The sequence below is a fragment of the Oncorhynchus mykiss genome, chromosome 5, assembly GCF_057628025.1.
Source record: "Oncorhynchus mykiss isolate SJ-2025 chromosome 5, ASM5762802v1, whole genome shotgun sequence".
Taxonomy (NCBI): domain Eukaryota; kingdom Metazoa; phylum Chordata; class Actinopteri; order Salmoniformes; family Salmonidae; genus Oncorhynchus; species Oncorhynchus mykiss.
In genome coordinates, this window is record NC_143026.1 from 32,886,433 (window position 1) to 32,900,521 (window position 14,089).

At 43.4% G+C, this 14,089-nt stretch overlaps 1 protein-coding gene across 4 annotated transcripts in view; it reads right to left on the reverse strand.

The window, feature by feature from the left end:
• The window catches only part of fam78ab (family with sequence similarity 78 member Ab), a 23,793-nt gene continuing 9,704 nt past the window's right edge, over nt 1-14,089 (reverse strand). For all 4 annotated transcript variants that reach the window (XM_021602477.3, XM_021602476.3, XM_090234515.1 and 1 more), the window contains one exon: nt 1-4,319. In XM_021602477.3, coding sequence (XP_021458152.1) covers nt 3,794-4,319 — 526 coding nt within the window. In that variant the 3' untranslated portion in view covers nt 1-3,793. The remainder of the gene's footprint in view (nt 4,320-14,089) is intronic.

Below are 14,089 nucleotides of genomic sequence, written 5' to 3' on the forward strand. Positions count from 1 at the left end.
TAACATTCGCACATTCTTATTTATTCATGAAAAATACTTTTCCATTTTCTTCATTTTTTTTTTTTAAACATTGTGCATTTTCACAGTTTTAAATATTTGCCAGTACTGTTCTGTGTTCAAGTATCAAGTATCAGTGTCAATGACAAATACAAAAAAAACATACTGTATTTTTGTTTCAGTGCTGCAAAATATATTAGATGATTTTTCAGAAGACAAATCAAAAACACCCAACATTTGAAATACATTGTAGCCAGTTGTGTATAGTCTGCTACAGTTAGCCATAAGGCTACTCTACTGAAAACCTAGTCAGAGTTGCAGGGAGCGAATGGCAAGATAGACGGACAACTCTTTTGTTTATATGGGGTAAACTAATAGTAAAGGATAGGAAACAACGATGGGTGATCCTGAGAGTGAGCTTGGGCTTGTTATTTGTAACTAAAAGAGAAACCTTTTCTGCTGGTCTATGACGTGTAGTGGGCTGTAGTTTACATTACTCTTTTACATAAAGATCTATAGAAAAGGTGGGCGCCCTCAGAACTAAGAGCTGTGGGTTTAGGAATGGAAGGCTACTCAGTGGCACAACCCCAGAAGGAGACATGAAGTCCATGAATTTCACTTGTTCAATGATGGAATCGAAATCTCATTAATATTTACATAAATGTCCATTTGTCCATTTCTAAAAACAGAACTTGGTTAGAGATGTGTTTTGAGGAAGTAGTTGTACATGAGATAGACTCATCAGTAGCACATAACACTGTCAGAGTGAAGACACAAATCGAGGCAATCGCCTTCCCGTGACCTCCCTCTCTCTAGTGTGTGTTTGTGTTGCTGGGGGCCACGTGCTCTGCTGATAAACGCTGTTAACACTCGGCCCCAGTGTGATGCTGTGATGATCAGATAGCATGCAAGGAGAGACCGCCCCTGCTGTCTTATGACAAGGATGTGCCCTGTGTGAGTGAACAGACGGAGCCATAGTTCAACAACAGCTACAGCTGCACCAGATCAATGAGAATATTTAGGTCATGCAGTGACTAAGGACAGCTAGCCAGCTACTGATGTGTCAAGGTGTTTTATACATGGTAACAAGCAATCCCTGCTAGGCTTTCCAATAAACCACTCAGCAGTGTGCAGATTGTGACACCACCCCACCTCCTTGTCACTCTATCACCCTGACTACCACCAATACCCCCTTCCACCTCAATCCCGACCCCCAACCCCTTCTAACACTGACCTTTTTCCTCTAGCCCCAAGAGGCCATCATATATTACTATAGCCAGCCTTGGCACAGCACAATGCATCTGAAGGGTGCTCAGTATTTCACAGACAATCTATTAATGACAGCACTTCTCCCCACCAGACCCCTCCTCCCTCCTCCTTCCCGGCCCAGATGATTGAGTCCAGAGCAGGCTATCAGTCTCTCTGGTTTCTGAGCCTTGGTTTTTCTTAATTCTATTCAGCTGCTACTGACCTGCTGCTCTGTCTTTTCTAACCAGGTAAAGATGTCAGATAAACTTCAAATTACAGGTGATATTTGGTTGAGATGTCAATAGATTTGAGTTTAATTTGAAATATACCAAACCACAAAAACCTGTCGACACTATTTGGTTATATCAAGACAAAATGTCAATGACTTTTGGCAAACTCAATCAAGTAGCCAGGTTGATGCAGTGTGATAACGTTGATAAGGTAGGTTGAAATAACGAGCAAACAATGTTGCCCAGTTGTTGGTGGCATTTGATGAAAATGATATTCCTCTACCAAGGAAGCTTTGCATCAATAACATATCACAACATCATAACTAGCATAAACTTAATGAAAAAACAATACCTTCAGTGACAAAAGCAGAGATGCAGTTTTCTTAACCACTTCAAACATCAGTCTCTGTTCCTTTTTATTTTAGCTCATACTGCTGATGCTGTTGTTCTTGTTGTCGTTGATATTATAAGGAGATAAAAAGCCTGATGCCAAATTCTATCCCCCAACTATCCCTCTAAACCCCCACCCCCTCCCTCCCTCCTCCATGAGAGATTTCAGCTCTGGGTAAAGCTGCCCTGCCCATAGATTAACGAGTGGCTGGGCATCATCACGTTTATGGAGGTATTTAGCTAGCTGGGGCTCTGTGAGAGGAGAAAAAAAGCAACACATTTCTGCAGCGGGCTACAACTGGTAGTGGCAACCCCAGAAGTGGGTCATCTACATGCCAGGCTGAGCCTCACATGTCTACTGCTGCAAAGAGGACAGAGGACAGGGCGAAGGGTGGAGGGATGGATGGAGGAAATAGAGACCAATCAATGGGAGCAGAGAGAGAAAGATGGATCAGAGAGGAGAAAGTAGGGACAGGGTGAGAGAGTATGAATGGGGATGAACATCAGACGAGAGAGAGAGTGCGAGGAGAGCAAGGGGGGACTGCAGAAAGAGAGAGCAGAGATGGAGGGCGGTGCGCTGCAACCACCTCTGCACCATGTGGATTCACACACAGGCACCCTAAAGCCGAGATTATTTATCTCCCATAGCATCGCATGGAGGACCAATTTTTTATTGCCCCTGTTATGAAATGCACAGTCATTTCCCCTGGCTGCTGCTTGCTGTAATAACAGTATTGATTAGGTGCTAGCAGGGTTGTCCCCTCCGACATCTGTGGAGAGGAGAGAAGAAAGGCAGAGGGAGAGAGGAGTACAGCGACAGGGCTCTGAGATGGAGGGAGTGGTAATAAAGCAAATGAAAGATAACATGATGAAATACTGTTTTCTTTCTGTAAAGGGAGATTGTTGACAAGTCTAAAAGTCAGCTGAATATCAGTCTCAATGGAATTGAATGTTGTCAGAAAAACCTTCTCCACAGCCATGCATGATGAGATGACGACCTAACGGACTATTTGAAAGGGTTTGTTTGAATGTCTATTCTCTTTTGTTCTGTGGTAGAAAAAGGGTTCCAGCAGTTTTAGGACCCAATTTGGTTCCTGATAACCCATTGCCCACAAGCCACTGTTCCGTTCCTAAACCCACACACACCAGCACCAACAGTCTGGATGGAAGAAGAGAGAGGACAGGTGAAGGAATACTGCATTGCACTTGGTTTAAGGCTAAACATTTGCAGTGGAAAGCGATTTAAACTTAAGGCAGCATGGATTGAATGACTCTCATGTTTAAAAAAGTACTAAAACTACATATGTCACCCCGATACGGTTCGTATTCACATATCACTCATGTGGAGCACAAAATAGCGCTTATTCACAAAAAATGCTCTCTCCCAGCCCATAAATAAAAACTCAACTGGTATACGCAAACTTTGTGCATGTATACATGTATGTACCATGTACATAAATATGAACATAAATACTATCTTTTTGTCAACCCACACACACTCCCCATCCATTCCCACCCCAAACCCCAATCCCAAAAAGCAAAGTTTCTTATTTTAGATTTTTTTTGCAATGACTTTATCTAGCACAGTGAAACCCGACCCCGTTTGAAGGTAGAATGGTTGCAGTTTGTTCACTCCAGTTTTTAAAGTCAGCTCCAGCTCCCACTTATAGGGGACGTCCTCTTTCTCCAAACTGCTCTTGTCCTTGTTTCACTCTCTCTCTCTCTCCCTCTCTCCCTCTTTTGCTCAGTTCTTACAAAAAAAAAAGAGGAGAGGAGAGGAGAGAAACAGAGAGGAAAATAGAGGCAAGGAGCTTGAGGGAAGGAGAAAAGGGGAAAAAAGGAACGTAGGTAAAGAGAGAGAAAATGAAAAGTGAGAGTAGGTAGAGGAGTGGGAGAAGAGGAGGAGTGTTTAACCCCACCAAGGTCATTCAATATTTGGGCGGGATGACCACGATGGGGTCCCCGGTCTTTGGCCGCCACATGAGCACTTGAGCATCGTTGGCGTTGGGCTTGACCATGGCATTGGGGGGGATGGGCTCGTTCTTGCCCAGGACATGGGGCTGCTCCTGGGCCACAGGCTCACGCAGCGTGGCCCTCTGGCCCAGAGGCTTGTCCGGGTCCACCTCGATGTGGAGCTGCATCCTCCAGCGGATGGTCTGCAGCACCAGGGTCTCGGCCGTGGCCTGATTGATGGCCACCAGCCAGGTGGTGAAGCTCTGGTCGCGGCGGATGCTGCTGAGCTGCGGCAGGTTGCTATCGCTCACAGGCACACCCCATGTAACGCTGGGGTAGAAGTTGTCATTCATGCTAACCGTGAACTTGGTGGCCTTCTTGGTGGGACCCACGATGGTGCACGTCTCCGTGGTGTTTCCATACCACGGGTAGTTGACGCCGTCCGAGTCGCTGATGGCCTGGATCTTGCCATCCCGTAGGTCAGGGAGTTCCCAGCTCGACCTGGACATGGAAAAGCAGGCAGTGAGATTTAACCCGGAAGGGAAAACAGAGTGAAGCTTAAAGGGATAGTTCACGACAAAATAAAAAATGATGCAAATCACTCCCATTCTTATGGGAATAAAGTGTCCTAATATATAGCTAAATCTACACAACAGGTGATGTGAACTGTCAACCACTTTTATGGTGTGAAAACAGGAAGAAATTGTTGATTTTAGGTGGACAAATCCTTTAACGTGGAAGCAAAAAGGTGAGACTTGTTTTACAAGTGAGAATCTCTCTGCATGTTGCTACTGCTTTCCTGCCTAGAATCGCTTGAGAGAGATATCAATCATAATAGGCTCCTACCCACTGTTAAATAAAAGCTGGAGGATAAGAAGAGTGGAGGAGACTATCTATGTCCATGAGAGGCTCAAACAGCCTGACTGAGTGGGTTTGCTCTACAAACATCAGCTCAGTAGCTATTGCGATGCAGGTCAGGGCAGCACAATCACAGCACACCACAGGTTCCCATTGTTAAGAGCCTCCCATCTGTCTAACCTGTGTAGTAAGTCACTATAGGTGCATCTCAATAGTCTTACGTGGCTTTCTTTTCTCATTTCCTTTACCACCTCTGCACTGACCACTGATCTGTCAACACAGGATAGGTGAAAGCAATATGTCCAAAGCCTATCAGGATTGCTTTACCTCATCCACTATTATTTCAGATCTGAGTGAATTAAGTGAAGGAAACGATGAAAGGAGGCCCCTTTGGAGTATTGAGACTCTGTGGGAGACAATGTGGGACAGAGGCACCTCATAAACACTCCGGTCCGTCCGCCTATCGATTCCCCCTCGGCAGGAAGAAGTAAAGGAATCAGCAGAACTACTACAGATAACAGTGATCACCAGACACATGCAGGCCTGCATGGCCATTTATTCACAGAGGAGCTAGATTATGATCTCTAGAATAATAATAATAGTAAAAGGTAAGCCCCAGTCTGTGTGTTGGTTAAAGTGTGTGTGTTTCAGTTGAAAGTTGTATTAGTTGTGTACAGTATCCACGTCGTATACACTGTCTTTTTAATTTCACCTCCATTTAACCAGGTAGGCTAGTTGAGAATCTCATTTATAACTGCGACCTGGTCAAGATGAAGCAAAGCAGTGCGACACAAACAACAACACAGAGTTACACATGGAATAAACAAGCGTACAGTCACAATAGGAAAAAAATAACGTTTATATACAGTGTGTGAAAATGGCGTGAGGAGGTAAGGCAATAAATAGGCCATAGAAGTAATTACAGTTTAGTAAATTAACACTGGAGTGACAGATAAGCAGATGATGATGTGCAAGTAGAAATACTTGTGTGCAAAAGGGCAGAACAGTAAATAAAAACAATATGGGGATGAGGTAGGTAGATTGGGTGGGCTATTTACAGATGGGCTATGTACAGCTGCAGCGATCGGTTAGCTGCTCAGATAGCTGATGTTTAAAGTTAGTGAGGGAAATATAAGTCTCCAACTTCAACGATTTTTGCAATTCGTTCCAGTCACAGGCAGCAGAGAACTGGAAGGAAAGGCAGCCAAAGGAGGTGTTGGCTTCGCCTGCTGGAGCACGTGCTGCAGGTGGGTGTTGTTATCGAGACCAGTGAGCTGGGATAAGGCGGAGCTTTACCTAGCATAGACTTATAGATGACCTGGAGCCAGTGGGTCTGGCGACGAATATGTAGGGCCAGCCGACTAGAGCATACAGGTTGCAGTGGTGGGTGGTATATGGGGCTTTGGTGACAATGCGGATTGGCACTGTGATGGACTGCATCCAGTTTGCTGAGTAGAGTATTGGAAGCTATTTTGTAAATGACATCGCCAAAGTCAAGGATCGGTAGGATAGTCAGTTTTACGAGGGTATGTTTGTCAGCATGAGTGAAGGAGGCTTTGTTGCGAAATAGGAAGCCGATTCTAGATTTAATTTTGGATTGGAGATGTTTAATATGAGTCTGGAAGGAGAGTTTACAGTCTAGCTAGACACCTATGTATGTGTAGTTGTCCACATATTCTAAGTCAGAACCGTCCAGAGTAGTGATAGTCGGGCGGGCGGGTGTTAGCAGCGAACGGTTGAAAAGCATGCATTTGGTTTTACTAGCGTTTAAGAGCAGTTGGAGGCCACGGAAGGAGTGTTGTGTGGCATTGAAGCTTGTTTGGAGGTTATTTAACACAGTGTCCAAAGAAGAGCCAGATGTATACAGAATACATACCTCTACATAGAGGTGGATCAGGGAATCACCCGCAGCAAGAGCGACATCGTTGCTATATATAGAGAAAAGAGTCGGACCGAGAAATGAAGGATGACAAGGATATCCCTACCGGCCAAGCCCTCCCTAACCCGGATGACACTAGGCCAATTGTGCGTCGCCCCACGGACCTCCCGGTCGTGGCCGGCTGCAACAGAGCCTGGGCACAAACCCAGAGTCTCTGGTGGCACAGCTAGCGCTGCGATGCAGTGCCCTAGACCACTGTGCCACCCGGGAGGCCACAGTACTGTCTTTTATTGATGGTGGTTATGGTATCGTTTAGTACCTTGAGCGTGGCTGAGGTGCACCCGTGACCAGCTCAGAAACCGGATTGCACAGCGGAGAAGCTACAGTGGGATTCTAAATGGTAGGTGAGCTGTTTATTAACTTGGCTTTCGAAGAATTTAGAAAGGCAGGGCAGGATGGCTATAGGTCTATAACAGTTGGGGTCTAGAGTGTCACCCCCTTTGAAGAGGGGGATGACCGCGGCAGCTTTCCAAACTTTAGGGATCTCGGACGATACGAAAGAGAGGTTGAACAGACTGGTAATAGGGGTTGCAACAATGGCGGCGGATCATTTTAGAAAGAGAGGGTCCAGATTGTCTAGCCCAGCTGATTTGTACGGGTCCGGGTTTTACAGCTCTTTCAGAACATCTTATCTGGATTTGGGTGAAAGAGAAGCTGGGAAGGCTTGGGCAAGTACCTGCGGGGGGTGCGGAGCTGTTGGCAGGGGTTGGGGTAGCCAGGAGGAAAGCATGGCCAGACGTAGAGAAATGCTTATTGAAATTCTCGATTATCGTGGATGTATCGGTGATGACAGTGTTACCTAGCCTCAAGTGCAGTGGGCAGCTGGGAGGAGGTGCTCTTATTCTCCATGGACTTTACAGTGTCCCAAAACTTTTTGGAGTTAGAGCTACAGGATGCAAATTTCTGTTTGAAAAAGCTAGCCTTTGCTTTCCTGACTGACTGCGTGTATTGGTTCCTGACTTCCCTGAAAAGTTGCATATCGCGGGGACTATTCGATGCTAGTGCTGGTCGAGGGCAGTCAGATCTGGAGTGAACCAAGAGCTATATCTGTTCTTAGTTCTACCTTTTGAAAGGGGCATGCTTATTTAAGATGGTGAGGAAATTACTTTTAAAGAACGACCAGGCATCCTCGACTGACGGGATGAGGTCAATATCCTTCCAGGATACCCGGGCCAGGTCGATTAGAAAGGCCTGCTCGCAGAAGTGTTTTAGGGAGCGTTTGACAGTGATGAGGGGTGGTCATTTGACCATGGACTCATAGCGGATGCAGGCAATGAGGCAGTGATCGCTGAGATCCTGATTGAAAACAGCAGAGGTGTATTTACAGGGCAAGTTGGTCAGGATAATATCTATGAGGCTGCCCATGTTTATTGATTTAGGGTTGTACCTGGTGGGTTCCTTGATCATTTGTGTGTGATTGAGGGCATCTAGCTTAGATTGTGGGACTGCCGGGGTGTTAAGCATATCCCAGTTTAGGTCACCTAACAGAACAAACTCTGAAGATAGATGGGGGCAATCAATTCACATATGGTGTCCAGGGCACAGCTGGGAGCTGAGGGGGGTCTATAACTGGCAGCAACAGTGAGAGGCTTATTTCTGGAGAGATTAATTTTTAAAATTAGAAACTCAAACTGTTTGGGCATAGACCTGGAAAGTATGACAGAACTTTGCAGGCTATCTCTGGAGTAGATTGCAACTCATCCCCCTTTGACAGTTCTATCTTGATGGAAAATGTTGTAGTTGGGTATGGAAATCTCTGAATTTTTGGTGGCCTTCCTAAACCAGGATTCAGACACGGCAAGGACATCGGGGTTGGTGGAGTGTGCTAAAGCAGTGAGAAAAACAAACTTAGGGAGGAGGCTTCTGATGTTAACATGCATGAAACCAAGGCTTTTTTGGTTACAGAAGTCAACAAATGAGAGTGCCTGGGGACATGCAGGGCCTGGATTAACCTCCACAGGAACAGAGGAGGAGTAGGATGAGGGTACGGCTAAAGGCTATCAAAACTGGTCGTCTAGTGCATTGGGGGCAGAGAATAAAAGGAGCAGATTTATGGGCGTGGTAGGATAGATTCAGGGCATAATGTACAGACAGGGGTATGGTGGAATGTGGGTACAGTGGAAGTAAACCCAGGCACTGAGTGATGATAAGAGAGGTTGCATCTCTGGACAGGCTAGTTATGCTGGGTGAGGTCACCACATGTGTGGGAGGTGGGACAAAGGAGTTAACTGAGGCATGTTGAGTGGGACTAGGGGCTCCGCAGTAAACGAAGACAATAATAACTATCCTAAACCACAGTGTACAAGGCATATTGACATTTGAGAGAGCCATAAAGCGAGGCAAAAAGCAATCACAGGTGTTGATTGGTAGAGTTGGTTAAGGCAACAACGGGTAAGACAACAACAACAGCTAATCAACTAAGACAACAACAACAGGTAAAATGGCGATGAATGGGCAGAGAGGCTCTGTTAACTACACACAGGGCCTGAGTTGGGGCCGACAGATAAACGAAATGCTTACTTGCAGGTTCCTTCTCGACAATGCAACATCAATAAGAACTAATAAAAGATAAGAATACGAACATAAAGTTAATGGCTCAGTAGAATAGAATATACATTTTAGCGTGTGTGTGTGTCTATGGGAGTGGGTGTGAGTGGGCAATATTGTTTTTCTTTGTGTGTGTGTGTGTGTGTGTGTGTGTGTGTGTGTGTGTGTGTGTGTGTCTGTACAGAACAAGGATTATGTTTCATCCATGTCCATTCTTGTCGCTACAAATCACTATATCCTCTATCAATTTGTCTCCAAAACAAGTTGAACAATCTTTCTATTTATAAATACTGTATATCTCAGACAGGAGCCAAACTGTGAAGGGCCAACGACTGCAGACAATGGCAACAAAGCACTCTCCTCGTATTTTTATCTTGATAACACATGGTTTCTTGAGGACAGAACATGCCCAAGCGCAAGAACATTTGCCTTGTGTTCATCATGCTCCTTTTCTCTCTCCCCCTATTGGAGGTTGAATAATACTACAGGATCTACCTACTCTTTATTGATGGCATTTTCATTACAGTACTATACTATTTTCAGTATAGTGCTCTCGTTCAAAACCATGGGAGGTGCTCTATTGAAATAGATCCTACAGATGTAGGATCTTAATTTGATCACTTTGTTGTTGCTGAGAATTTTCCAGGAAATGCAAACTTGTAGTGTATTTGACTTTTAAAAAGGCTTTTAAAGTTTGTCATTTCCACGTAGAAATGTCAGACCTGATTTGCCCTTGTGAAAGAAATGGTCCATTAATTATTTTCCATGCCCATTAATTATAATCCACATAGTAATTCATATTTCCTGTTGCTGCAGGATTATTTTCCTACTATAGCAAACTGGCTACAGAAGGAAAATTAAGATCTTACATCTGTAGAAAGGACCCAATGGACTAAACGGCCAATCAACTGTAGTGATGAGCATTGCTTCTTTTGATGTTGAGTGACGGACTAGATACATGACAAGCAGAGACACCAACAATTTGCTATACCCTCTTATAAAGTTACACAGTTGAAGTCAGAAGTTTACATACACTTAGGTTGGAGTCATTAAAACTTGTTTCTCAACCACTCCACAAATTTCTTGTTAACAAACTATAGTTTTGGCAAGTTGGTCTACTTCGTGAATGACACGTCATTTTTCCAATAATTGTTTACAGACAGATTATTTCACTTATAATTCACTGTATCACAATTCCAGTGGGTCAGAAGTTTACATACACTAAGTTGACTGTGCCTTTAAACAGCTTGGAAAATTCCAGAAAATTATGTCATGGCTTTAGAAGCTTCTGATAGGCTAATTGACATCATTTGAGTCAATTGGAGGTGTACCTGTGGATGTATTTCAAGGCCTACCTTCAAACTCAGTGCCTCTTTGATTGACATCATGGGAAAATCAAAATAATTCAGCCAAGACCTCAGAAAAAGAATTGTAGACCTCCACAAGTCTGGTTCATCCTTGGAAGCAATTTTGAAACGCCTGAAGGTACCATGTTCATCTGTACAAACAATAGTACGCAAGTATAAACACCATGGGACCACGCAGCCGTCATACCCCTCAGGAAGGAGACGCGTTCTGTCTCCTAGAGATGAACGTAATTTGGTGTGCAAAGTGTGAATCAATCCCAGAACAACAGCAAAAGACATTGTGAAGATGCTGGAGGAAACAGGTACAAAGTATCTATATCCACAGTAAAATGAGTCCTATATCGACATAACGAAAGGCCGCTCAGCAAGGAAGAAGCCACTGCTCCAAAACCGCCATAAAAAAGCCAGACTACGGTTTGCAAATGCACATGGGGACGAAGATCATACTTTTTGGAGAAATGTCCTCCGGTCTGATGAAATAAATATAAAACTGTTTGGCCATAATGACCATCATTATGTTTGGAGGAGAAAGGGGAGGCTTGGAAGCTGAAGAACACCATCCCAACCATACCAAATGGGTGGCAGCATCATGTTGTGGGGGTGCTGTCACGGCCATCGTAAGAAGTGGACCAAGGTGCAGCGTTGTGAGCGTCCATTTTCCTTTTTATTTTGGAATGACACCAACAAAACAAGAAACAAGACGAACAACCGTGAAGCTTAAGGGCTATGTGCCACAAACAAAGTTAACCACCCACAAAGACAGGTGGGAAAAAGGACTGCCTAAGTATGGTTCCCAATCAGAGACAACGATAGACAGCTGTCCCTGATTGAGAGCCATACCCACGCCAAAACAAAGAAATACAAAACATAGAAAATAGAACATAGAATGCCCACCCCACATCACACCCTGACTTAACCAAATTGAGAAATAAGGACAGCTCTCTGAGGTCAGGGCGTGACAGGTGCTTTGCTGCAGAAGGGTCTGGTGTACTTAAAAAAATAGATGGCTTCATGAGGGAGGAAAATTCTGTGGATATATTGAAGCAGCATCTCAAGACATCAGTCAGGAAGTTAAAGCTTGGTCGCAAATGGGTCTTCCAAATGGACAATGACCCCAAGCATACTTTCAAAATGGCTTAAGGACAACAAAGTCAAGGTATTGGAGTGGCCATCACAAAGCCTTGACCTCAATCCTATAGAAAATGTGTTGGCAGAACTGAAAAAGCGTGTGCAAGCAAGGAGGCCTACAAACCTGACTCAGTTACAACAGCTCTGTCAGGAGGAATGGGCCAAAATTATCCCAACTATTGTGGGAAGCTTAAGGAAGGCTACCCGAAACGTTTGACCCAAGTTAAACAATTAAAATTTAAACTTCTGACCCACTGGAGATGTGATGAAAGAAATAAAAGCTGAAATAAACCATTCTCTCTCCTATCATTCGGACATTTCACATTCTTAAAATGAAGTGGTGAACCTCACTAACCTAAGACAGAAAATTTTTACTTGGAATAAATGTCAGGAATTGTGATAAACTGAGTTTAAATGTACTTGGCTAAGGTGTATGTAAACTTCCAACTTCAACTGTATATCTCAATTGTGCTAGTGTAAAGGAGGTTTTATTACAAATTTTTACCAAACAGTGAAGGGAGAGATTATTTAGACGGGATACTCAGACACATGGGTGGCGAGTTGACTAATTCAGGGTAATCAATCATAGCATCCTTGAGCATTTGTATGCGTGTCTGCGTGTGTGTGTACACATAAATGGGTGTGATTGTGTCTGGGCTTCTTGACATATCCTCAACAAACAATGTGGGTGTGTGAGTATGTCTGTTGGATGTTGTGGGCGAGTGGATGTGATGTGTCTGAACCTGTGTCTCTGTGCCGATGCGAGTGTGCACAGTCTGGAAAAACTGCTTGGGACAGCCCCCTTGAGTCTTACCACAGTGTGTGGGGTCTGTGTGTGTGCATGTATACAGCATGCGTGCCCACCAGTGGAGGCTGGTGGAAGGAGCTATAGGAGGACGGGCTCATTGTAATGGTTGGAATAGAATAAATGGAACGGTATCAAACACATCAAACATATGGAAACAACATGTTTGACTCTGTTCCATTCATTTCTTTCCAGCAATTATCAAGCCTCCTATGGTGCCCACCTACAGTGCCTTCAGGAAGTATTCATAATTGACTTATTCCACATTTTGTTGTGTTACAGCCTGAATTCAAAATGGATTAAACATAATTGTTTTCTCAACCATCTATACACAATACCCAATAATGACAAAGTAAAAACATGTTTTTAGAAATGTTTGCAAATGTATTGAAAATGAAATACAGAAATATCTCATTTACAAAAGTATTCAGACCCCTGAGTCAATCAATACATGTTAGAATCACCTTTGCCAGCGATTACAGCCGTGAGTCTTTCTGGGTAAGTCTCTAAGAGCTTTGCACACCTGGATTGTACAATATTTGCACATTATTATTACATTTTTATTCAAACTCTGTCAAGTTGGTTGTTCATCATTGCTAGACAGCCATTTTCAAGTCTTGTCATAGATTTTCAAGCTGATTTAAGTCAAAACTGTAAGTAGGCCACTCAGGAACATTCAATGTTTTCTTGGTGAGCAACTCCAGTGTATATTTGGATTTGTGTTTTAGGTTATTGTCCTGCTGAAAGGTGAATTTGTCTCTCAGTGTCTGTTGGAAAGCAGACTGAACCAGGTTTTCCTCTAGGATTTTGCCTGTGCTTATCTCTATTCCATTTATTTTTATCCTCAAAAACTCCTTAGTCCTTGCCAATGACAAGCATACACATAACATGATGGAGCCACCACCATGCTTGAAAATATGAAGAGTGGTACTCAGTGATGTGTTGTGTTGGATTTGACCCAAACATAACACTTAGTATTCAGGACATGAAGTTAAAAAAATTGCGACACTTTTTTTTCATTTTTACTTCAGTGCCTTATTGCAAACAGGATGCATGTTTTAGAATATGTTTTATTCTGTACAGGCTTCCGGGGGCGGCAGGTAGCCTAGTGGTTAGAGCGTTGGATCTAGTAACCGGAAGGTTGCAAGATTGAATCCCCGCGCTGACAAGGTAAAATTCTGTCGTTCTGCCCCTGAACAAGGCAGTTAACCACTGTTCCTAGGCTGTCACTGAAAATAAGAATTTGTTCTTAACTGACTTGCCTAGTTAAATAAAGGTAAAATGAAAAAATTCCTTCTTTTCATTCTGTCATTTACACTACCGGGCAAAGGTTTTAGAACACCTACTCATTCAAGTATTTTTCTTTATTTGTACTATTTTTACATTGTAGAATAATAGTTTAGACATCAACACTATTAAATAACACATATGGAATCATGTAGTAACCAAAAAAGTGTTAAACAAATCAAAATATATTTTATATTTGAGATTCTTCATATAGCCACCCTTTGCTTTGATGACAGCTTTGCACACTCTTGACATTATCTCAACCAGCTTTATGAGGTAGTCACCTTGAATGCATTTCAATTATATATTCAATGTCTGTGGGGTATTGTTCTAGTGTAAA